The sequence below is a fragment of the Cricetulus griseus genome, chromosome 5 (assembly GCF_003668045.3).
Source record: "Cricetulus griseus strain 17A/GY chromosome 5, alternate assembly CriGri-PICRH-1.0, whole genome shotgun sequence".
NCBI classification, from domain to species: domain Eukaryota; kingdom Metazoa; phylum Chordata; class Mammalia; order Rodentia; family Cricetidae; genus Cricetulus; species Cricetulus griseus.
In genome coordinates this window covers 101,466,281-101,490,238 of record NC_048598.1, presented here as the reverse complement: position 1 = coordinate 101,490,238, position 23,958 = coordinate 101,466,281, and the positions used below count along the sequence as shown (strand labels likewise).

Below are 23,958 nucleotides of genomic sequence, written 5' to 3'. Positions count from 1 at the left end.
TGGCACCACCTCCCACCACAGCATGGGCAGTGTATGCATGTGGCTGTCCCCTAGGGTGAGAACTCCGTATCAGTAGATGGGAAATGCAGTGATGCCACCCTGCTCAGCAGCCTGCTGGAAGAGATGAAGACCACGCTGGCCCAGTGCTGAATGACGGAGTCCAGGATGCCCAACAGACTGTGGACAGATGTGATGGGTCTTGCCTCTCCTTTGTCACATGTAGTGTTCCCACACCCAGCATTAATTTAACGCCACTGGCCTCCACTGTGTGACTCTGAGGTCGTCCTATGTTGCATCAACTTATTTTATTATCCTTTTTTATTCCAACCCACACTCCTTTGGCAAGAGAGGCCATTCCAACCCTAGCCAGCAAGGAGCTCCCAGCTCCACTCCCCGTTCTTGAAGATGGCTGTGAGGACTCCAGGCTGGTGGGCCTCCAGGTTTCTAGCAAACAGTGGGGCTGATGCATCACACTTTTCTGCCCCCATGCTGTTTCTGGAGGAACCCTTCCAGCTGCTGCTGTCCCCAAATATCCTGTCTGGTGGGATCTGTGGAGAGGTGACCAGGCCAGCTATGACCATGCTTCTCCCCCAGAGTCTGCATGGCCAGATGAATGAGGTGTGCTTGTGGGTGTTGTGCAGCTCAGCTGCTGACAATAGTGAGCCCTTTGATTTTCTTCTGTTGAACAGAATTCTGTTCTGTTGGGGGTGGTGGTCAGCAGAGGAGTGCAATCTGCCCCTCAAGTTTGTCACTACACATCTTGGGTTCGTCCCTGCACTATGCTACAGCTGTGGAGGCCTGAGTGCCAGTGCCTTGCAGTGGAGGGTATGTATCCTGGCAGCATTTAGTGCTCACCCAGGTTTTCCAAGGCAAGGTGAGGGGACCCCAGCCTGGATACTCCCTACAGCTGGGTAGCTGGGCACAAGCTGAGCCTTCCTCAGAGGTGACAGTAGGTAGTCTGCAGACATTCTGGCTGACCCTCTGAGGACTACTGTCACTTTAGCATGTAGAGTACTCTGTTACTGACCCCACGTGACCCTCCAGCTCTATGATGTTCCGTGATTGATTTGCTGTCGACATTCCCATGTGAAGAGAGATATATCACGCTGCTGCTGATCGATGTCATAATGACCCAAAATAAAGAGTCGAAAAACACAGTATTGCCTGCTGTGTCCTCATGGTACCCCAGAGCTGTCCCCAGTGTGCCATTCAGATTCCTCGGATTCAGGTGGTACAGTGAGTTCCCCCAACCTCCACCCATGGGTGCTGTCACTCACGATTTTTGTGTGAGCATGAGTGCAGAGCCAGAGGACAGTGTTGTCCTGCTCCATCACTTTCCACTCAAAGTGCTGGAATTCAAACTCTGGTCCTTAGGCATGTGCAGCAAACGCTGTTGCTCATTGAACCATATTTCCATTTCTCCTTTTAAAAAAAAATTTTTTTTAATTATGTAGCTAGGTATTGGTGGTGCACACTTTTAATCTCAGTACTTGGGAGGCAGAGTCGGGGATCCCTGAATATGAAGCCAGCAGGGTTTACAGAGCGAGTTCCGGGACAGCCAGAGCTACACAGACAAACCCTGTCTCAAAAAACAAAAACAAAACTTATGTGTCTGTGTACCATGTGCATATCTTGTGGCAGAAGAGGGCACTAGGTTCACTAGGTGGTTGTGAGCCATGCATCACTGAACATTTGGATTCTCTGCCAGAGCAGCCAGTACTCCTAACTTCGATCCACTTCTCCATTCGCAAAGGCAAAAGGCCCCTTCTTACTGTTCATGAGGCTGAGGGGAAACTGCACTTGCTGCAGCTCAACTGCTCACTGCCATCTTGTGTGGAGACAAGGGAAGAAGTCATACCTTTGTCAGCCAGCAGACTCTGAGCCCTGCCAACTGCAACTTAAATTCCAAAATGCTGCTCTGAGGCAATCTTGTCTCTCAATATAACATAGTACCCTCTCCCACTCTCTGAGCATCTTGCCAGCCCTTCCCAGAACCCAGAGAGGTAATGCTGTCAGCAGTCCCTAACAGTGTATATAAAGAAACCATTGCTTGTAGTGGTGACTGGCTGCAGAGTGTAGCTTGACCTCCCAACACAACACCCAGTGTCCCAGTCCGAGGGACTTTTTGTATAGTTCTTATAAAAGGCATCCACCCTTGGACACAAAAGTGGTGGTGTACTCCTTTAATCCCAGCACTCAGGAGGCAGAGGCAGGAAGATCTCTGTGAGCTAAAGAGAGAACCTGTCTGAGAAAACCAAAAAAAAGAGGAAGGAAGGAAGAGAAAGAAATGTGCCAGGTGTTAGTGGCTCACACCTTTAATCCCAGTACTTGGGAGGCAGAGGCAGGTGGATCTCCCTGTAGCCTCCAAAGCTACAGAGAGAAACCCTGTCTCGAAAAAACAAAAAAGAGAAAGAAAAAGAAAGATGCATCCACCTTATCTGCAGTTGCTTCTATGAGCAAAATCTTAAGGGACATATGTGGAGGCATGTGCCCCTGTCAGTAGGGGTAGAGGACACCACAACCTGGGTCTCCTGTGTCAGTCACCTCCCAATCCAGATGTTAGACTGGCTCTGGTCACCTGCTGCCAGGTACTCTGTGGTGTGGCCCACCTGTCTCCTGACTGGGCCTTCCATGATGAAACCCTAAACACACTAACTTGGCCCAACTTTCACCCCACTGCAGCATCCACCTTGAGCCTGAGGTAAGAGGTCAAGCTCAGCCTAGATTATAGGCTGAGACCTTGTCTCAAAGAGCTGGGGGTGGGGGGTGGCTGGGCTCAGTGCAGGAAGATCCTGAGTTCCACTGTTAACCACCACAAGCCAAGTAGTCACACTTCTCATCCTAGTGCTAAAGAAATGGAGGCAGGAAGAGTTCAAGGGCTTCTGCTACATGGTATGCTCTAGCCCATACTGGAATACATGGGATAAAGTCAAGAGACTCTGGAGTAAGATGCTGAGTAAGATGCTGCAGGTGCCAGCCAGGCTGTTTGGTCCCTTCCTCCATTGATAGGAGATTGGGACTCCTCCAGACCCACACATGTTCAGAAGCCCAAATACATCAAATACCCAGTCGATGTGGCAGAAAAGAATTGTTCTTCATGAGAAATATCAGGGCACTTTAATCAAAAGTATCTCTGGGGGGTCCTGCCTGGGGGCCCCGATATTTATACACAAGCCCATCTCCCTGCCCCGGCCCAGCCTGGCATGGGATGACCCGAGGCAGGCAATGGCTAGTCTCTTCCAGAGGAACAGGCTACAACAGTGCAGTTGAGTCCTGGCCCCCACCGAGGCTGGGGGCGAGCAGCCGCTGTCAGTGCTGGGTCAGACACTCAGAGGCGCTTTCCAAGGTCAGGTTAGCCAGGTGCTGCGGTTCCAGACACCTTATTCTCGGTGAAAGACTTTGGGGGAGGAGGAGGGCAGAAGTGCCCTAAGCCCATTTGTCTGCTCATGCCCTCCTGCCCCCCTTTCCAGGCTGCCTTCCATGACCCATTAATCTAGCCCGGGCTGACCCTCATGCCTCAGAAGCCTCCTAGAAGGCTGGGATTACAGGTATCCCTGCTTGTTCTCAAGTGCCAGGTGGGGCCATCCACCCTCCCCAACACCCACAACGGAAGGCCTTAATAGAGCATGGGGGCTCTGTGGCAAAGAGGCTGCTTGGCTTTGGAGTTCTGTACCAACACCACCCCCGGCCACCTGCTGCTGCTTCATAGCATTGTTCCCCAGGTCACTCACAAGGCTGGGGTGGTTCTGCACATCCAAAGTCAGGCCACAGAGGAGGAGGACAGCACGGTTCACGCAGTGGCCATACGGGGGTGTGATTACAGATGTCTAGTGTTCCCGCAGGCACACAGCCCTGCCCAGCATGCCCTCCCACTTTCACTGACCCAAAGACCTCACCCCCCGCACCCCAACTCCTAGTCCTCCCCTATGGAAGGCCTCTTACCTCGAGCCTATATCCTGTCTGAAATAGAATGAGGCACCAATTAGACCCTCCAGATCTGCCACAACTCAGGGTAGCCCTAGGCTTCATGAAGACCCTTCAGCCAGGATGGTGTGCCCCCTTCCACTGAGCTTGGAGAGCCTGGGGTGGGGATGAGGTCCTCCTGGGCCTCTGTAAGCTTCAGATACCTCACCATAAGGTACACACACACACTGTCTCAGATAAAACTGGAGATGGATTGGAGCAGGAACTTACTTGTGCCAGGTATTTCTACAATGACAATTTGTTTGGAGTCAGGGGACCAAGTGGCCTCACTCTGTGTCCCCCTCTCTGAGTCCTGGTGCCCAATAAGCCCCAGCTCACATGTAACTCAGAAGGCCCTGTACAGCTGATTCCCACTGTGCCGATGACCTGGGGAACACAGGGCTTGCTGATGGGGTATCCCCAAAGCCCAGGTCCCCTCGATGCCCAGGTGGTGATCCTGGGACCCCATGGGCAGTGGAACAGGTGGCTAAGCCATACTTGCAGTAGTAGCCAAAGCAGACCACATGCGAGTCTGTGCAGTTGATGCAGGAGATGGTCTGGTACTGGAAGATACCTGCAACACACAGGAGACAGCCAGCCACAGGCTCCCCTGGGCCCCCCAACCTGGGTCCCTGCCACTGCGGCCCTTGGCCTGGACCGTGGTTCACTTACCACAGTGACGCTGACAGTCGATGCGGCCTGGGGGTGAAGGGGACACAACAAGACAGTGCCTTCTGACAAGGCCCAGAGCTCAAGACCTGTCCCTCAGCCCCACTTCTGTTTCTGTAGCCCAGGAGTCTGGCATGGAGAAGGTACCCCAAGCTGACCTGGAACTTGTGGCAATCCTTTGCCTCATTTCCTCATTCCAGATTACAGGCTGATTACAGGCATGTGCCACATGTGTTTCATGGAAGTGGGAAGGGGTCCTCTAGGAGGCCCCCAGTGCAAGATGGAGCTAACCTAGAGGAAGGGTGGTTACAATGCTCCCGGTGCCACCAGGAGACAAGTATGACAGTTGTGAGGGGGTGGTGGGTGTGCTGGTGACTACTCATGCAAAAGGGCCTCCTGACGAGCCACTCCCTCCTGAACCGTTTACAGCGCCCTCCAGCCCTGAAGTGCCTGTGGCCACGGGCACAGTCCCCTTGGCAGAGCCCACTGCTCACTCTCTATGATGGCGTTCTGGAGGAGGCGCACTTGCTCCCGGAAGATGGCCCGCAGCTCATTGGGGAAATACCCTGATGTGGGAGTCACATAAGAGTGGTCAAATTCAGGTGCCTGGCGGCCCGCACGGGCCCTGCCTCAGCTTCCCTTCTTTACCTGGAAAGTACATCTTCCCCTGGTACAGCTGGTCCATCCTCTGGTACACTGCTCCTGCCACTTGCTCCAGCTTCTCCCGGGCTGAGGGCGGGAGGGAGAGGAAGCAGATGAGCTGCCCTGACCGGGGTCCCTGTTGCTCTTCTCCTGACCCTGGGATGGGCTCCGCCGCTCACTGATCTCGGCGGGGATGGCCAGGTGTAGCTCCTTCATCGTGTTCTGGCTCCACTCGGTGAGCAGCACTCCCGACACGGGGATGTCACCCACCCACCAGGACTTGAGGTTCACGTGGTGGCGGTAGAAGGAGAACTTCGGTAAGAAATTGGGGTCGCAGTGCAGGCAGCCCCGGGCCAGCGCCGCTGTCATGCCCAAGCACAGCAGCAACGCCATAGCCTGGCCCGGCCGGCCGTGCTCATCCATCAGCGCCGCCAGCGCCGCGCCCTCCAGCCGCGCTCCAACCAACGGCGCCGCCCGTGCCACGCCCCGTCACGCCGCACCAACCAACAGCGCGCGCCCTGTACCCGGGCCGCGCCATCCCCGCCCCCGGCCCGGCCTTGCCTCCAGCTCTGGCCCCACCCCGCGCCAGATATGGCTCCGCCCACATCCCTGGGCGTGTCCGGCGGGTGGTTCCGCCCCTGCCTGGCCCCGTGCCAATTAGACTTTCTGTCCCAGGCCTGGTTCCGCCTTACGGATGGCACCGTCCCCTGCCTGTGCCGTCTCGGCTAGACTCGGGTCCCAAGCCTGGCTCCGCCCTAGGGCAGACCCTCCCCTGTGACAATTGGCCACCGGTAATGCCAGTCCGCCTCCAGGTTCCACACCCATATTGGCCCCGCCTCACCGAAGGCACTTTACGCATGCGCCAAGAGCTGGCGCCAGTTCCCGAGCGCGAGTTGACAGTCGGCCCCGCCCCTCAACCGCAGGACACCAGCCAATGAGAAGCGCCTGAATTAGTCTCTAGGGCCCTGAGTGCCCGCCTTTCATACGCGGATCCTCGGGAGCTCCGCAGCCACGCCTCCATCCGGGACCCGTTCCCTTTAAGGCGCGGCCGGGCGCGGGGGCCGGGCCGGGCCGGGCCGGGCCGGGGCGGGGCGTGCGGCGTGTCCCTCCGCGGGCGTGCCCGTCTGCGGGCGCGGTTCGAGGCTCAGCCAGGCGGGAGTCGGCTCCAGACCGAGGCGGTCCTGAGGCGGCCAGGTGGGTCCTTGGAGGGCGCAGTCGGGTGGCGGGACCCTATCCCTCAGGATGATAGTGTCCAGCGACAGAAGCCGTGACTCAGCGGGGGCCCAAAGTGGGAGGTGGGGACCTGCCTGTCAAAAGGAGGATCCTCAGGTTGCCAGAATGGGGAAAGGGAGCACCATGGGTCACAACCCCATTTTTAATATTCGAGGTCTCAGGTAACAGGCTAGCCTTCAGCTGCCGAATCGGATCCTCCTCACCTCCGGCCTGATTCATTTCTTTGAAACGATCACATTTCTGACTAAAAATTTATTGAAGGTCTGGGCCTCTTGCTCAGTGGTGAAGCGTTTGCCTTGTCTATAAAGCCCTAGGTTCCATTCCCACTACCATCCCTTCACCAACACCCCCTTCCAAAAAAAAAAAAAAAAAAAAAGCCATTGAAAAGGGTGGACGAGGGAGATTCAAGAACAGATCACAGGAAGTTAACTTCGGTGGCAGTTTCCCCTTTTTTTCTCTCTCTCTCTCCTTTTCTTGAGACATTGTCTCACTGTTCAGTCCATGCTACCCTGGAACTAACTCACAGATATAAGCCTGCCTCTGCCTCCTGAATACTGGGATTAAAGACGTGCGCCAATACCATTTCCTTTCTCTTCTGTCCTCCTTCCCTAGACCTACATTCAAAGCAAAGGGTTGGTGTGAGATGTGACATAGGTCCTTTTTACATGTTTCAGAGCCCACCTGTATGCTTGTATTTTTTGATACCTGATTTGCTACCATTATACATAGTGGGGGGCTCAAGGGTGAACAGAGAGAGGATAAGGGGGACAGTGCCTTCCCTACTCAGTCAGACTCCTTCCAGGAGATCATAAACTCTTAGAGGCTCCTAGTAGCCCTGTTCCTAGGCATCCCTGAAGGCTGGAGACCCAGATGCAACCCAGGGACAGTAAGGACTCTCCTCTTACTTAGGTCCATGCTTCCTTCAACATGGAGGAACCCATGGATAGTTTTGAAAGTGAGGGAACTTCAGAGACATGATTACTGGGGACAGCAGGATGCAAAAGAGACCACAGACTTAACCTTCTCTCTCTTTTTGTTTTTTCAAGACAGGGTTTCTTTGTGTAGCCCTGGCTGTCCTAGAACTCACGCTGTAGACCAGGCTGTCCCCGAACTCAGATCTGCCTGCCTCTGCCTCCGAGTGCTGGGGTTTAAAGGTGTGTGCCACCTCCACCTGGCCAGATTTAACTATTGGTAATGGCAGGAGCAGAAAAGCTTAGAGACACAGCTCTGGGAACTTTTGGAAGCCAGGTTTTTAACCTGACCTGTCCTGTCCTGGGCACTTTATTAGAACTCATTGACCAAGTCTGATTATAGAGTGGTGACAAGGTGTGAGAGTTCCACCCCTGGGCTCCTTGATGTCTGCCCTTTCTCCACTTTGATCCACAACAATTCCATTTAAGTTCAAGGACAGCCTGGGCAATTTAGTGAAACCTCATTTCAAAAAGAGCAAAAGGAGCCAGGGTGGGGGTACACGCTTTAATCCCAGCACTCAGGAGGCAAGGCAGGCAGATCGGTAAGTTGGAGGCCAGTCTGGTCTACAGAGTTAGTTCCAGGACAGCCAGGGCTACACAGAGAAACCCTGTCTTGAAAAATTGGGGCATGGTCGGGGTGGAGCCCTGTCTAGAATTCCCCAGTGAGGGGCTGGGGGCCCTCTGCAAGCGCATGGAGCTTTTTTAATCGTTAAATTTTATTTGTGTTGAGACACAATCTTGTTGTGTACACACTTCAGATGGCTTGTCATTCCCTCGGTAGCCTAGGCCTGTGTCAGACTCAACAATTCTCCTGCCTTAATCTCCCAAGAAAGGCAACCGTGGATATGTCCAACATATAACGGGTTTGTTGGAGCAGAATCCCATTGTAAATCAGAACATCTGAATGTTATTGTTCACATCATCTCTTTCCTTTTTTTTTTTTTTTTTTTTTTTTTTTTTTGAGACAGGGTTTCTCTGTAACTTTGGAGGCTGTCTTGGAACTTTCTCTGTAGATCAGGCTGGCCTCAAACTCACAGAGATCCGCCTACCTGTGCCTCCCGAGTGCTGGGATTAAAGGTATGCACCACCCACCCAGCTCACTTCATCTCTTTTGCTCTTTTATTTCTCTCTTTTATGAGGCAACCAGAAAATTTGATTTGGGAGGTGGGTTGAGACAGGGTTTCCTTGTGTAACTCTGGCTGTTCTGGAACTCAATAGGTAGTCCAGGTTGGCTTTGATCTCACAGAGATGGGCCTGCCTCTGCCTGCCAAATGCTGGGAATAAAGTGTGTGCCACTAACACCCACATGTAATTATTATTTTAAAAGAGACAGCATCTTGCTGTGTTTGACTTGGCCCAGAGCTCTCAGCCCAAGGGATCATCCTGCCTCAACCTCCTGAGTAGTTGGAACAAAAGCTGCATATGAAGTTCTCTGTGATTGGAGAGCCTCTTCCTAAATTACTGTGACTGGCCATGAACTCACTCTATGGCCCAATCCTCCTGCCTCAGTTTCCCAAGTGTTGCCTTTGCAACAGAGTTTTAGGGTCATGACACAGCTGACAGAGTGTGACTTGGGCTCAGTTCCAAGGTGACCTCTTTATGACCAGGTCTGCAGCTGTCCTTAGGGGATCATTCTGGGTGTCAGAGGCTGCCTTTTGTGACCCCTCCCTGGGGGAGCCTGGTCCCCAGTCAGCCCTGTCTGGGACCTCCCAGCGCTGGGGTCTGTGGCACTCAGTTTAATCATGCCTCACTCCAGTCCAGCAATGGTGAGGGATCTTTTGTATTTATTTACCTAATTATTTATTTATTTTGTGTGGAAGGAGGATAGAAGGAGGGGGAGTCTGTCCTCTCCTACTATGTGGCTTCCTGTGGAACTCAGTCAGGCAAGTGCCTTCACCCACAGAGCCAGCTCACTGGCCCCTGCTTTACTTTTTTCTCCCTGGTTCCATGTTGAAACCCAAGACACCCTGTTATTCATCTCTCAGGAAGCTTGCAAATTGCCACTTCAAAAGCCAGGCATGGTGGGGCAACCCTGTCAGCCTAGCACTAGAGATGAAGGTTGGAAGATCAGCCTCAGCCTGGGCTACACGAGACTGAGTGCGAAGTCAGATCCTCAACTTGTGACCTTTTGATTTTTCAGCAGGTGGGATGGCCCAGCTCACATGTAGAAGTCCTACATGACCCCCATACTCTAAAAGTCCCTGTGGGTAATCTCTGCAGCCAGTGTCCCATGCTGTGGAAATCCCCTCAACTCGGAAAGTGGCCTTTCACTGAGAGAAGTTCCCAGGAATCCCCAGCAGTTGAGACTAAATCTGGCTTTCCCAGAATGCCCATCTTCAAATCTCTTCACCAGAAAGGGCAAAACCTGTTGATGCAGGAGGGTCCTGTGCAATGGAGTCCTGCAGAGGATGCACTTCCCTTTGCTGAGGGTTATTGTACAGCTGACTCCTCCTCCTTTCCCTCTTCTTAAACTTAGTGGGGCTGGGCTATGGAGCCCATGAATACTTGCCAGTTAAGCCCTTACTCCTGACCACGCCCCCAGCCCCTCACTGGAGGATTCTAGGGGGTGGGGCTCACCTCCTAAACTGAGTCCCCAGCCCGGTTTTACCTTTTGGTTATTTGAAGATACTTTTTTCCTTTCTGTATTTAGATAAGAAAACCAGAATGTACACCATTATAAACAATCCCAAATAAATATTGTGGAAGATAAGAAGCTCTAGTCTAGCCTGGGCTACACTTTGAGTTGTCATCTCAAAAATAAAGAGAGTTAGCCAGGCATTGGTGGCCACGCCTTTAATCCCAGCACTCAGGAGGCAGGGGCAGGTGGATCTCTGTGAGTTCGAGACCAGCCTGCACTACAAGAGCTAGTTCCAGGACAACCTCCAAAGCCACAGAGAAACCCTGTCTCAAAAAAAAAAAAAAAAACCAATAATAATAATAATAATAAAATAAAGAGAGTTGACCCTAGTTTCTCATCTGTTGTAAAACAGGCCTGTGCCTGCTGCCCTGCTGGAAATGGCCATTTGATAGAGGTCTCCCCCTAGAGCCCCAGCATGTGTCAGGTACAGCACCCAAAAACTAAAATTGAAGAGTTCTGAATCAGGATGTTGGGCAGGAGTTTTAAAGCAACTTGTGCTGTACACCAAGACTGTCTGAAAGAAGGGAGTATGGGCTGACCTGGTGGAGAGGACCAGCCTCCCTTCATGGGCTCCATCCCCAGCTCCCCCATTTCCTAGCATCAGGAGTTTCAGGTCACCTTTGGCTATACAGTGAGCCTAGTTCAGCCTGGGTTACATGAAACCTTGAATTTTAAAAAAGGGAGAAGAAAAAGAATGAAAAACTTGTTTGGGGACTGGAGGGATGTCCAGGCAGTCATGAGGGCCTGTGCTCTGCTGTCAGCCCTCTGGCTCTGTGTGGTCCCATCACAACAGGGTTTGGAAATAGTGTCACGGTGGGCAGGATCAAAACACAAGGCACTGTGCAGAGACCTCGCTTCCATTTTGCTTTGTCTTTGTTGGGGTGTTTGCTATGAACCCCAAGACTCAGGCACTGCCCACCAAGCCGCACGCCTAGCCCCAAAATGACCCCTTCCGTGTGGAGGTGACCTTGAGACACTGCTTTGTTCTCAGCTTCTGGACCCTGCCCTGCCAGAGGCCAGCCCTGCACACTAAGCAAGCACATGGACCAGCTCAGGCCCTGTCCCCAAGGCAGTAGCAGGATGTGGAAACCTCCGGAAGGAAGTGGGTGACCCTGGGCTCCTGAGCCCTGTGCCCTGGCCTGGGAGGGGTCAGAGCTGTGTTGTGTAGTGCTCTGTTTTCTTGCTTTCAGAAAGGGAGGAAGAGAAGCCTGTGGGTGCTGGGGTAGGAGAGCAGCCTTATCTACCTTGTGTCCTTCTAGAATGTTCTGAGTGTCTGTCATGTCTTGTTCATCAGTGGGACATCCTGGAGAAGAGGTCCTAGAGGTGTTGGCATCCAGTTCTGAACAGCTGTTGGAAGTCCACTAACAGAACCAGAGAGGAGGTGACTAGCCGGTGACTGGGGCCATGCGGGGAGGAGGGTGATAGGCTGGGGCCAGCCTAGGTCTGTGCAGGAGAAAGTTTGTCTCTGATAGAAAGCAGTTGATTTTGACACTCTATTGATCCCCAGATTCTCTAGAAAATATTTGCTTCACCCTTAAAAAAAAAAAAAATCCTGCTTTTTAAGAGGACACAGACATGTTACAGGGGACTAGGCAAGGCCTTCTGTCATTTCAGTTTCTAGAACAATCTTGTGGGAGTGCAATAGACACACAGAAAATGTTGTAGAAAAAGAGCCACAGCAGGCTAGCATGATGGCATCACCCTAGGCAGTGGGAGACTGAAGCAGGATGGAGACTTAAGGGTCATCCTGAGCTACTCCGTGAGTTCAGAGCCAGCCCAGGAAACTTAATGATCATGTTTCAGAATAAAACCTAAGAACCAGACAAATGAGAGACTCTTCTGGAACCCTATTGTTCTAGGCCTCTGGAGGGATTGTCCCCTTTGAGGCAAACAGACCTTCTGAAAGTCCCTTTAGGCCAAACCCAGAGCTGGTGTTATACACAGAGGCAGACAGAGTGGGGAGGCCCAAGAGGACCCTTCATGCCTCCCCATGGTGGCCCCAGCTCCTGCTTGCCCCAGCTTGGTGACAGCATTAGAAGGAAGCCCCAGAATTGTCCCCAGGAAAACCCTGAAGCAGACAGATAGATAGCCACCATTAGGTGACTGGCCCAGCTCCCCTCAGCACAACCTGAGTGAGGCAGGACCTAGGGGACCTGCTCAAGAGAACCATCCCTGTCCCAGCGGCAGCCACTGTACCTACCAGCTCTGGTAAACTGAGCTTGTCTAGCTAGCATTTAGATGTCAGACTGTATGATTGTGGGCAGGCAGCCTATGGGAGGTACTGGGCAGATAACAGGCGCGGTGGAGGGATGTGGGCACGCCCGTCTTCCTGGCTGCAGTGGGGAGGCTGGGGCACTGAGGCTCTTCCCTGGGAAGGTAGAGGCAAAATGATCAGGAGCTCAAGGCCAACCTGGGTTACACAAGGCCCTTTTCCAAAGCTGAAGAACTGGTGACTCTGAGACCACACCCTGAGACCCAGGCTGGTCTACCTGTCTAAGGTGAGGAGGGGCAGAGCTGGGAAGACATAGGAGGCCTGTGTATGTACACACTTGAGACCTCTGACACCTCAGCCACACAATCCACTGTCACTGTCCCACCATAGCTCCTCCCATAGGCTATGTGGTGCTGAACAAGCCAGCTTCCCACCTGGAAGGTCCATGGAGCAGGGGATTGCTGCCATACAACCTCCAGGAACCCCTGGGTCGTGGTGGGAGAGGGGAGATGAGTGGCTGTCCCAAGCTGGGTCGCACCCAGTGTGCAGTGGGTAAGGTACCAAGGATACTTCCTCTACCCTGCATATGCCATGATACCCCACAGAGAAGTACTGACCCAGTGGCCGCTATGGAGGAGAGCCTCAGGGGAACTGTGTGAACTGTGTGTGGCATTTCCTCAGAAGTACTGTGAGGTACAGGCTGCCTAGTCAGGTGTGAACCAGCAAGTGCAGACACAAAGGTGGGGTGGGGACATGGGAGACAGATGCTATGGGGAAGTTTGGGCCCATCTAGTGTCCACAGACTCCTGCCTCCAGGGTACCACAGCCTTGACTGGTGACTCTGATGACGCTCACATAGGCTCATTGTTGGATAAATTGTCAACCTCTACTTTGTTTTTATTTTGAGGTAGTCTATATAGACCAGGCTGGCCCCAAATTTTCTATGTAGCCTTGGCTGGCCTAAAATTCATTATGTAGACCAGGCTGGTTTTGAACTCACAGAGATCCACCTCCACCTGCCTCTGTCCCAGAATGCTGAGGTCTAAGGTGTATGCACCATGGGAAGCCGTTGTTTTATTTTTGTCTCAGAGTCTCATGTAGCTCAGGCTGGCCTGGAACTAGGTATGTAGCTGAAGAGACCTTGAATTCCTGATTCTCCTGCCTCCACCTCCTATGTGCTGGGATCATGGGCATGAACCACTACTCTGGTTTATATCCTTTTGTTTTCTTGATTTTTCCATAGCCGTATTGCCTATAAAGTCAGATTCTGAATGGTGGAGTTGACACAGCATGAGCCCCAGGGAACTAATCTTTACTTCTTCCTTTCCAGTGTCCAGAGCACTCTGAGTGGTTGGGTACAGTTTTGTCGACATCCTAATCCCTGTGCCCCATGACATAGAAGGCAGGATTAAATACAAGCTAAATTATACAGTCATCACCTCTAATTCCAGAACATTCTATCATCCTGTGAACTATGATGTCCCTTTCCCAGCCCCCACAGTCCATTCCTGTCTCTAAATTGGCCTAATGAGGACATTTCCTGTCATGGAGTCCCTTTTTGTCCAGTGCCACCACACTTAGGGAACTGTCAGAACCCTCCTCCTGTGCATGGCTCAGTAATCCTCCAGTGAGTGGGCCCTGGCTGTTTGTCCCTTTGGGCTTTTGACAGTTGTGCTATGTAGCCGTGGGTGTCATAGCTCTGTGTGTGGGTGTGACTTCAGTTCTGTGCAGTCTGCTTGAGGAAGGGCTGCAGGTCCAACATGGTGGTTACAAGCTACATAAGAGAGAAGAAAAAGTACTGAAGATTGATGAATGTTGTGAGTGTTTAATTATACGGCGTGGTGCCTGGCACGCCAGCACTCAGGAAGTGGAGGCAGAAGACTCTGCTACTTAGTGAGTGGGAGGCCAGCCTGGGCTACATGAGACCCTATCTCCAAAATAAGCACACAAGTTATTTACTGTGAGTGAGCTGGGGCTGCCTGTCCTGGGTGGGGCTGGCCCACACCACATGCCACTCCCCAAGCCCACAACTTCCCCTTTTGTCTGCAGCTGTTTCTCTAGTTCCCAAGCTCCCTTGTTTCATTTCATGGCCACACCCCAAAGTGCAACTCATGTTATCACTCCCATATGGCCTGGCCAATCTCAGGCAGCAAGGTCCAGTGGGCCATCCCTGGAGCAGGCTGGGAACAAGGTCTCGTGACTTGTGTGAAGTCCTACGTTCTCTCCCGACACATGGAAGAAAAGATTTGGTTATTGACTGCTCAGCTAATCATGGTTGACTTTATGTTGGGGTTATTTCCTCACATCTATACAGAACCTTCAGAAGTCACATCCCAGGGTCCTGGGGACCTGATGTCTCCACACAGAGGCCACTCCACCTGTCTCTGTCACCTCCATGCACTCTCTCACAGTTCCTGAAGGAAAGTCAGAGCAGTGTGTGGCCTGGATCAGGGGAGAGCACAGGTGCCTCTGAGGTCATCATTTAGTGTCATGTGACCATTTGTCCCCAAGGAACCTGCCACTTTTGGTAAAGCTGTTTCCTGCCGAACTCTGCAAGCCCAGCCCAGTCTTTGTTTCTAAAGTAGATATTTCAGAAAAGTCTCTTTGCTTGCACAGGTCCTAAGTCCTCACCCTGTACACCAGGCTGGTCTGGAACTTGGGGCAATCCTCCTGCCTCAGCCTCCTGGGTACTTGGATTATAAGTGTGTGCTACGCCTGGCCTCCTGGCTATATTTATTGAGAACAGTTATTCTGTGTGGCCCAGACTGCTGTAAAGTTGGGATGTCCCTGCCTGGCCTCCTGAGTGCTGGACTGGCAGGCCTGTGTGAGTGCCCAGCCCTAATGCCATCCTCTCCTGTTTCAGGCCTCTGGGTGACCACACCTTCCAACCGTAGTCTCTGCTCCTCGTCCTGAGACACAAGTACCACCAAGATGTCAAACCCATTCCTGAAGCAAGTGTTCAACAAGGACAAAACGTTCCGACCCAAGCGCAAGTTTGAGCCTGGCACGCAACGCTTCGAGCTCCACAAGCGTGCACAGGCGTCTTTGAACGCTGGGCTGGACCTTCGGCTGGCTGTGCAGCTGCCACCAGGTGAGGACCTCAACGACTGGGTGGCGGTGCATGTGGTGGACTTCTTCAACCGAGTCAACCTCATCTATGGCACCATCAGTGACGGCTGCACCGAGAAGTCGTGCCCAGTCATGTCCGGGGGCCCCAAGTATGAGTACCGCTGGCAGGATGAGCAGCGCTACCGGAAGCCCACCGCAGTGTCTGCGCCCCGCTACATGGACCTGCTCATGGACTGGATTGAGATGCAGATCAACAATGAGGACATCTTCCCAACCAATGTTGGTGAGTCAGGGCTGTACCCCTGTCTGCTCACACTCATGAAGGACCCAGCCAAGCCAGGGCCCTGTGTCTGCCCCGATGGGCTCAGCTGGCTTCGTGGTTTGTGTGTGTGAGTATGTGTGCCACACACTGAACAGGAGCCTGTGGAGGTTAGCAAAGGTGTTCGATTGCCTGGAACTGGACTCACAGAGATCTGCCTGTCTCTGCCTGCTGAGTGCTGGGATTAAAGGCGTGCACCTCAACAACTATTCTGCAGGCCGGGCATTGGTGGCACACACCTTTAATCCCAGCACTCAGGAGAAAGAGGCAGGCAAGTTTGAGGCCAGCATGGTCTCCAGAGCGAGTGCCAGGATAGGTTTCAAAGCTACACAGAGAAACCCTGTCTCGAAAAAACAAAAAAACAAAAAACAAAACAAAAAAAACAACTATACTGCATGATGATTTCCCATGAGTGTGTGTGCATGTTCATGCATTTCTAGGTACATGTAGATGCTTGGGTACATGTCCTTTTGGAAGCCGGAGGAACCCTCCAGTGTCATCAGAGAAACAATCTACTTCCTTGGAAACAGGTCTCTCACAGGCCTGACATTTGCCAGTTAAACTGGAAGAGACAGCTGTAGGGCAACTTCCAGTCTAAGGCTGCAGGCTCCTGTTACCACACCCTACATTGTCATGCACATCCTTGGGGGACCCCACTCAGGCCCTCATGCTTAAGACCTCAGTGTTTTACCAACCGGGCAGGCGTCTCTCTAGGCCCTATTTTCTTCCTTCCTTCCTCCCTCCCTCCCTCCCTCCCTCCCTCCCTCCCTCCCTCCCTCCCTCCCTTCCTTCCTTCCTTCCGACTTATTTATTTATTTATTTTGTTTATTGAGACAGGGTTTCTCTGTGGCTGTGGAAGCTGTCCTGGAGCTAGCTCTTGTAGACCAGGCTGGCCTCAAACTCACAGAGATCCACCTGCCTCTGCCTCCCAAGTGCTGGGATTAAAGGCATGGCCACCAATGCCCAGCTTATTATTTTTTTAAGTTTTATTTATTATGAATACAACATCCTGCTTCCCTGTATGTCTGCAGGCCAGAAGACGGCACCAGATCTCATAACAGATGGTTGTGAGCCACCATGTGGTTCCTGGGAATTGAACTCAGGACCTCTGGAAGAGCAGTCAGTGCTCTTAACCTCTGAGCCATCTCTCCAGCCCCCTATTTATTTAGACAAAACTGGAGCGTAAGTTGACCTTGAACTTAGTATGTAGCTAAGGCTGGCTTTGAACTACTGATCTTCCTGTCTCAGACTCCCAAGTGCTGAGATGACAGAAATGTGCCATAACTGGCTTTTTTTTTTTTTTTCTTCGAGACAGGGTTTCTCTGTGGCTTTGGAGGCTGTCCTGGAACTTGCTCTGTAGACCAGGCTGGCCTCAAACTCACAGAGATCCGCCTGCCTCTGCCATACCTGGCTTTTTATTCATGTTTTATCAATTGTTTTGGGGTTTATTTATTTATTTATAGGTGTGGTCTCACTGTGTAGTGCTGGCTGGCTTCAAACTCCCAAAGATCAGCCTGTCCCCTCCCTCCATCCAGAGTGTCTGGCTTTTATTCACACTTTAAAGTGTATAGTTTAGACTGGGCCCGGGGCTGGTGACTCACCAGGTTCTCCAGGGGACAGAACTGATAGAGTGAGAATCTGCATCGACTTAGAAGGGGAGTTTGTTAGGACGGCTCACAGGCTGGGTCTGGCTGGTCTAGCAATGGCTGTCTTCTGATAGAAAAGCCAAGAATCCAGTAGTTGCTCAGTCCAGGAAGCGGATGTCTCAGTCCCAATCCAGCGCTGGAGTCCTGGAGGATTCCCGGGGAACTGCTGGTCTTCAGTCTGCACTGGGATCCTGAAGAAGTGGGCTCTAACACCAGTGAAGGAATGTCTCAGCTGCAGGGTAGATGCCCCTGCCAGCAAGAGTGAGGGCAAGCAGGCAAAGAGCAAACGCTTCTTCCTTCCCTGCCCTTGTATGTGGGCTGCTACCCAAAAGTGTAACTCAGGTTAAGGTCCAATCAGTAGAATGCCCCACAGAGCCAGGTATGGTGGTGCACACCTTGAATCCCAGCACTCTAGAAGCAGAAACAAGTGGATCTCTGTGAGTTTGAGGCCAGCCTGGTCTACAAGATCTAGTTCTAAGACAGCCTCCAAAGCCACAGAGAAACCCTGTCTCGAAAAACCAAACAAACAAACAAAATAGTGCCCATGTCACTACATGTTACTAACTCAGCCTCCTTGGGTCACCTATAGTCCAAGTGTAGCAAGGCCACACTACGCCCTTGTCTACAGGAAGCACACACCCCACCAGTGTGGAGAGGCCTTCCATTCTCCCTCCCTCCTCAGAGCTGGCAGCTTCTCTCAGCCCTCCCACCTCCTTCTGAGGACCCTATGGTTACACTGAGACCCAAGGTTTTCAAATTAAGCCCCACCATAGACTCCCTTCTGCCACTACAGGAGATCTGCTCCAAACTTTGGCAGCCAAGACATAGTTGTCGGTGGGGCCTTGTTTAGTGACCCTAGACCTGGAGGTCTAAGTACTGCCCCACTGCTCATGTTTCACCAGTCAGAGCTTATCCTGTCCACCTGCTCTATAGCGCTGGCCCTGGGGACACTTGGTGACATGGCAGGCTTGGCTGACCCTGTGTCCTGGGACACTCATAAAGTCACACACTCACATGCTGTACGTTTGGTGTCCTCAGGATGGTATAGAGCCCCATGGAGTAAGGCTGTGGCAGGGCAAGCAGCTGCCAGGCCTGAGGGAATTCCTGGGGCTTTGGAAAGGTGGTCAGAACGGACCAGGGCCCCCATCACAGAGAAGGCTCCCCAGGCATAGACCAGCAATTCCCCAGGGAAGCTGACAGTTGACTTGGCAAAAAACTGATCCCTGGGATAGGGACATTGGCTGTGTGACCTCTGAGCCTTACCCATTCTCACCTCTGTGGCTCAAGGTAGACCACATCTCATGCTAGGCTGGCTGGACTGAGGTTGGAGAATGGTGCCCTGGGCTAGCTGGTCCTGAGTGGTCTTCCTGGTCCCTCTGTCTACCTCCAGGGACACCATTCCCCAAGAACTTTCTGCAGGCAGTGCGTAAGATCCTGTCGCGGCTGTTCCGAGTATTCGTGCACGTGTACATCCACCACTTCGACCGCATTGCTCAGATGGGCTCTGAGGCTCATGTGAATACATGCTACAAGCACTTCTACTACTTTGTCACCGAGTTCAGCCTCATTGACCCCAAGGAGCTAGAGCCCCTGGTGAGTGCTGGGTGGGGAATGTCACCCATGTCTCCTGCCTGGGTGGGATCTAGGCCACCACCTGGCCTCTGCTGCACTTTGTTATGGAATGCCAGCCAGAGGGTGTTATTAGTGTTGGGGTCACACACAAGGCAAGGAGACAGAGTGTCATGGCCTCACTTAAAGGCTCTACCTATGTGGAGAGGGCCACAGTGCCTAGTACTGACAGGACCCCGCTCCCCCATAGTGGGTGCCCACAGCAGAGGTCTTCTTGGTGCCTTCCCCGGAGCCAAAGACCCTAGATTTTCTAGTTCACCACACCAGGGAGGGTGCCACGTGGTCATCCCATCTCATGTGGCTCACAGTGGGGTGGAGAACAGACCATGGTGGGGAGGCCCCTGCCTGTAGCTCCCCAGGACAGATGGCCTGCGCTCCTGCCTACTAGAGTCCAAGGGCTGGCTATTCATTGATTGATGAATTTTGGTTTGGTTTGGTTTTTGATTTTTCCAGACAGGTTTTCTCTATATAGTTCTGGCTGTTCTGGAACTTGCTCTGTAGACCAGGCTGGCCTGGAACTCACAGAGATCCACCTGCCTCTGCCTCCGGAGTGCTCAGATTAAAGGTGTGAGCCACCACTACCTGGCAATTTTGTTTTTGATATTTATCTTTTTTTTTTTTTTTTTTTTTTTTTTTTTTTGTTTTTCGAGACAGGGTTTCTCTGTGGCTTTGGAGGCTATCCTGGTACTAGCTCTTGTAGACCAGGCTGGTCTCGAACTCACAGAGATCCACCTGCCTCTGCCTCCCGAGTGCTGGGATTAAAGGCATGCGCCACCAACGCCCAGCTGATATTTTATCTTTTTATGATTTATTTATTTTTATTTTATGTGCATTGGTGTTTTGCCTTCCTGTATGTCTGTGTGAGGGTGTCAGATCTTGGAGTTACAGTTGTTAGCTACCACATTATTGCTGGGAACTGAACTTGGATTCTCTGGAAGAACAGCCGGTGCTCATAACTGCTGAGCCATCTCTTTAGTCTCATGCTTTTTAAAAAATTTGTATTACAGTTTTTGTTTCTCTTTGCTAATGTATTTACTGCCATGACATGCATGTGAAAGTTCCAGGACAAGGTGCGAGCATCCATTCTGTGCCTCCACCATGTGGGACCTGGGGCTGGACCCCAGGTTGTCAGGTCTGGCTTTGTAGTTTGTAGTTGTTTGTTCATGTAGCCTAGGCTGGCCCTGAACCCCGATCCTCCTGCCTCCACCTCTTGAGGCTGCAGTGACATTCCTGGTGCTTGCAGATAGAGTCTTGTCCTCCCCCTCCCCCACTGCCGACCTTTCTATTAAGCTGTATTTATTGGTCCATGACCCGCTTGCCACGCATCAGGTGGGCTTGAATCACAGCACATGTCCACATGGCCCCAAATCAGAGGCACAAGCTCTCTGTCTGCCACAGGGAGCTGCCCCACCCCCACACACTGTCCAAGCTCTTGCATGTTTGGGGTTGTGTGAGGCCTTGCTTCCTCTCTGCTCCCCTATCCCCAGTGTATGTCCCACGTGCTGCCTGTCCTTTGACACCTGCCTGGTCTCTACAGAAGGAGATGACCTCACGGATGTGTCACTGAGGGTCCGACCCAGCCGCAAGCTCAGGGAGACAGCTGAGAAGTTCATGTCAGCTTTGTACAAGCTTGCATCTCAGGAGCAGCACCACACCTGAATGCCACCATCAGAGGGGCAGAGGGACTCTGGCTCCTTCCTCTCCTGGTGACTATGAGCCCTTCAACTCTGACCTATCCCCTTGCCTGTCTCCAGGGGTCTGAACTTGAATTCTGAAACCCTGTGTGCTCCTAGTCACCGGGCTCACACTGTGTTTGTGCCACCGCCTCTGGCGGGAGGTGGGACCTGGGGCCATTCATTGTCCCTTCTCCATATCTGTCCAGCTTTGCAGCCATGGCCTTTGTATGTGTGGCCGCAGCTCTGCCCCCCTCTTTCCAGCCTGGAACGAGGTGGCACCAGGTTTCCTCCATTCAGAGCCATACTCTGTATGGTGACCATTCTAAAGATATCCTAGTGTGCCATACCCTCCTCTGCCCTGCCCTGCCCTGCCCTGCCCTCAGGGTACACTTCTGATCATTGGGCATTGCCAGAGCTTTCTACTCCCTCTGCCTGGCACTTCTGGGTGATGTGCCTCCCTAACACCCCCTGGGCAGGGCTCCTAGTACTGAGTGTTCTGAGGTCTTTGCAGGATCAGAAGGGTACAGATGCTGCATGCTTGTGATCCCAGTTCTTGGGAGGCAGATGCAGGAGGATTGCTGCAAATTCAAGACCACTCTGGCCTCCACCCTGAGAGTCAGGCCAGCCAGGGTCTCATAACAAGATTGTCTTAAGAAAAGGATTGTAAAGGGCAGTTGGGCAGTGGTGATGCACACCTTCAATCCCAGCACGAGTGAGGCAGAGACAGGTAGCCGAGGCAGATGGAGCTCTGGCGAGTTCGAGGCCAGTCTGGTCTACAGAGTGAGTTCCAGGACAGCCAGGGCTACAGAGGGAAACCCTGTCTCAAAAAACAAAAAGAAAACAATCAAACAAATAAAGGGATGGCTCAGTGGGTAAAGAGTTTGCTGCGTGAGTGTGAGGACAAAAGTGTGACCCCAGCACACAGGGGAAAGCCAAGTGTGGTGGCACTTGTCACTCCAGACTCAGACACAGAGAGCTCCTGCCTCTGCATCCCAAGTGCTCAGATTAAAGATGTTAGGCACAACGCCTAGTCCATGTGCTTTGTCTTTTTGAGTCCCTGGCTGACCTGGGATTCATTATGTAGACCAGGCTGGCCTCAGACTCCTATAGATCTACTTTCCTCTGCCTCCCCAGTGCTGGGATTCAAGACATGCACCACCACACCCAGCCCATCTGGGAATTTTAGAGAAAAAAGTTTAGCCAGTTTCTATTGGCTGCCCTCTTGGGGCACAGTGTCTGGTTCAACCCAGAACCCAGGGATGAATTCTCACATGGTTTCCAACACCTGCTGGGATCTGCAGTTCCCTAGAGAGTGGCAACAGGGACCTTCCTTTCTTCGGTGGCAACCTACTATGTAACAAAGCTTTGTGAATAGGCCCTATGGGCCACGGGACCAAACACCCATGGACACCACTCTACCATGCCATGGAGGGCATAGCAGGATGTGACTGTCCCCAGCTCCAGTCCTTGACCTTCTGAGCCCTTCCCTTGAGACCTGTGCACTGTGAAGACCCTAGGGAATTTTGGCCATTTTTCCAAATGTGGGTGGCTACCACTGAACTAAATGAGTACAATTAATGAGATAGCAATGCCTGAACCCAAATCCTGAGGGACTCCCCTGGTCCTTCCAGAAGCCACCACACCTGGTGCTCCAGCCCTGGAAGGACCCAGGGGTCAGCCCTCAAGGCTTGACTGAATGTATCTTCCACCTGCAAGACTTAGCCACTGTGCCAAATCTCGGAAGCCCAGGGGAGGGGTCCACATTGCCTCATCCATCCCACCTCAATACAAGCCTAAGAATAAAGTTGACATCTTGACACTTTGGGCAGCTGGTTGTCATTTGTGTCCACTCCCACCCTGCAAGAGGGACTGGTGACAAGCTTTGGTAAGGGCCTGTTCCATCTAAAGGGCCCAGGGAACCCAAGTAACGCAAAGCTGCACAAAGAGCAGATTCACAATGTGTAGCTGCAATTTTGTTTTTTTTCTTTTGAAATGGAGGTTTTCCTATTGTTGCACGAATGTGCATGATGTATGTTGTGTGCCACTGTATATGTGGAGTCTGTTCTCTTCTACCCATCACACCCCAGCCCCTCACTGAGGGGGTCCACCCATGGCCACGCCCCCAGCCCCTCACTAGGGTATTCTAGGCAGGGAACCATACCCTGCCTCCTCACTGGAGGATTACAACACACCCCCAGTCCCTCAATGGGGGATTCTAGGTAGGGGCTCCACCCCTGACCACACTTCCAGCCCCTTACTGGGGCTTCTAGGCAGGTGCTCCATCCCTCTGGGGTTTTTTATGGTGGCGGGGGTGGTTTTTCAAGACAGGGTTTCTCTGTGTAGCCCTGGCTGTCCTGGAATGCATGCTGTAGACCATGTTGGCCTTGAACTCAGATCCACCTGCCTCTGCCTCCAGAGCACCACAGCCTGGCCTCCCACCCCTCTGTTTTCTGTGAGAAGTAAGCAGTTTTGACAGCCATGTGAGCCCTTTTCTGTGTATGGACTGTGGTTGTAGATGCCAACATAAGAGCAGTTTCCTCGAGAGAGGTCTCCCAGCCGGGCGTTGGTGGTGCACATGCCTTTAATCCCAGCACTGGGGAGGCAGAGGCAAGCAGATCTCTGTGAGTTCGAGGCCAGCCTGGTCTCCAGAGCGAGTGCCAGGATAGGCTCCAAAGCTACACAGAGAAACCCTGTCTCAGAAAACCAAAAAAAAAAAAAAAAGAGGAGAGAGGTCTCCCTGTGTAGCCCCTCTGGGTGGGCGGAAACAAGATTCCTAATTTCCAATTCATAACGACCCTCCTGCTTCGGCCCTCCCTCCCGAGCGGTGGTGTGACAGGCTTGCACAGGCCCCTTCTGAAGGCATCTGCGGTTGCCCTGGAGCCCCTAGGCTTTGGTGCAGTGCCGTTCCTCATCCATAGAGGGCGCTGCGGGCTAAGGCAGGAGAGCGGCCACTGAGCGGCCACTGGGTCTGGCTGATGTGGCTGGGATGTTCTCAGCATTCTCAGGCTTCAAAGGTAAAGCATACTGCTTCTCCCGAGGTCCCAGGTTTTGTAGATCTTCGTTTGAGCTGCAGGGCCGATGTGGGTCGGCCTGTTTTCAACCAGTGAGGTTACAGGGCCCATACCAGAAAGCACAGGCCTACCCTGGACAAGAGGCATGATCACCACAGAGTCGTGCCCCCCCCCTCCCCAGTTCTCCCCAGTGGATGGCACCCTGAGTCTGGATTTGCCTCCTCCAGGCATTTCCTGTCAAGACGTCCTACACTGTGTGACCTTTTCTGTCTGAACTGTC

At 52.6% G+C, this 23,958-nt stretch overlaps 3 protein-coding genes across 17 annotated transcripts in view; 2 read left to right on the top strand and 1 right to left on the bottom strand.

The window, feature by feature from the left end:
- The window catches only part of Ap3d1 (adaptor related protein complex 3 subunit delta 1), a 35,571-nt gene extending 34,414 nt beyond the window's left edge, over positions 1-1,157 (top strand). For both annotated transcript variants that reach the window (XM_035444988.1, XM_027419317.2), the window contains one exon: positions 55-1,157. In XM_035444988.1, the coding sequence (XP_035300879.1) occupies positions 55-150 (96 nt within the window). In that variant the 3' untranslated portion in view covers positions 151-1,157. The remainder of the gene's footprint in view (positions 1-54) is intronic.
- A 1,937-nt stretch (positions 1,158-3,094) lies between these two features.
- Positions 3,095-5,745, bottom strand: Izumo4 (IZUMO family member 4). 11 transcript variants are annotated; one of them, XM_027419319.2, is made up of 10 exons: positions 5,454-5,741; positions 5,281-5,361; positions 5,127-5,198; positions 4,636-4,662; positions 4,462-4,537; positions 4,303-4,350; positions 4,195-4,209; positions 3,943-3,960; positions 3,732-3,746; positions 3,095-3,397 (listed from the first exon to the last, which is right to left on the bottom strand). In XM_027419319.2, exons 1-10 carry the CDS (start codon positions 5,695-5,697, stop codon positions 3,310-3,312), a joined length of 684 nt encoding a protein of 227 aa, XP_027275120.1. In that variant the 5' UTR covers positions 5,698-5,741; the 3' UTR covers positions 3,095-3,309. The 11 variants fall into 11 exon arrangements, 6 of the variants coding, with proteins under 6 accessions (XP_027275120.1, XP_027275119.1, XP_035301120.1 ...); XR_004770120.1 differs by having other exon boundaries at positions 3,943-4,117; positions 4,303-4,537; positions 5,454-5,745; XR_004770122.1 differs by having other exon boundaries at positions 3,943-4,080; positions 4,303-4,537; positions 5,454-5,745.
- Positions 5,746-6,325: 580 nt separating this feature from the next.
- On the top strand, positions 6,326-22,491 carry Mob3a (MOB kinase activator 3A). Of its 4 annotated transcripts, XM_027419321.2 has the most exons (6): positions 6,360-6,468; positions 11,108-11,218; positions 11,411-11,497; positions 15,192-15,680; positions 18,753-18,955; positions 20,529-22,491. In XM_027419321.2, the coding sequence occupies exons 4-6, from the start codon at positions 15,260-15,262 to the stop codon at positions 20,556-20,558; spliced, it is 654 nt and encodes a 217-aa protein (XP_027275122.1). In that variant the 5' UTR covers positions 6,360-6,468; positions 11,108-11,218; positions 11,411-11,497; positions 15,192-15,259; the 3' UTR covers positions 20,559-22,491. The 4 variants fall into 4 exon arrangements, with proteins under 4 accessions (XP_027275121.1, XP_027275123.1, XP_027275124.1 ...); XM_027419320.2 differs by lacking the exon at positions 11,108-11,218 and having other exon boundaries at positions 6,326-6,468; XM_027419322.2 differs by lacking the exon at positions 11,108-11,218 and having other exon boundaries at positions 6,326-6,468; positions 11,411-11,508.
- The last annotated feature ends 1,467 nt before the right edge of the window (positions 22,492-23,958 follow it).

Coding starts and splice junctions, on each gene's coding strand:
- Mob3a (XM_027419320.2), top strand. CDS start 15,260: ATGTCAAACCCATTCCTGAAGCAAGTGTTCAACAAGGACAAAACGTTC. Junction 15,681..18,752: donor CATCTTCCCAACCAATGTTG/GTGAGTCAGGGC, acceptor GTCTACCTCCAG/GGACACCATTCCCCAAGAAC. Junction 18,956..20,528: donor CCAAGGAGCTAGAGCCCCTG/GTGAGTGCTGGG, acceptor TGGTCTCTACAG/AAGGAGATGACCTCACGGAT.
- Izumo4 (XM_027419318.2), bottom strand. CDS start 5,697: ATGGATGAGCACGGCCGGCCGGGCCAGGCTATGGCGTTGCTGCTGTGC. Junction 5,362..5,453: donor GGCCATCCCCGCCGAGATCA/GTGAGCGGCGGA, acceptor TCCCGCCCTCAG/CCCGGGAGAAGCTGGAGCAA. Junction 5,199..5,280: donor GGGGAAGATGTACTTTCCAG/GTAAAGAAGGGA, acceptor CTCCCACATCAG/GGTATTTCCCCAATGAGCTG.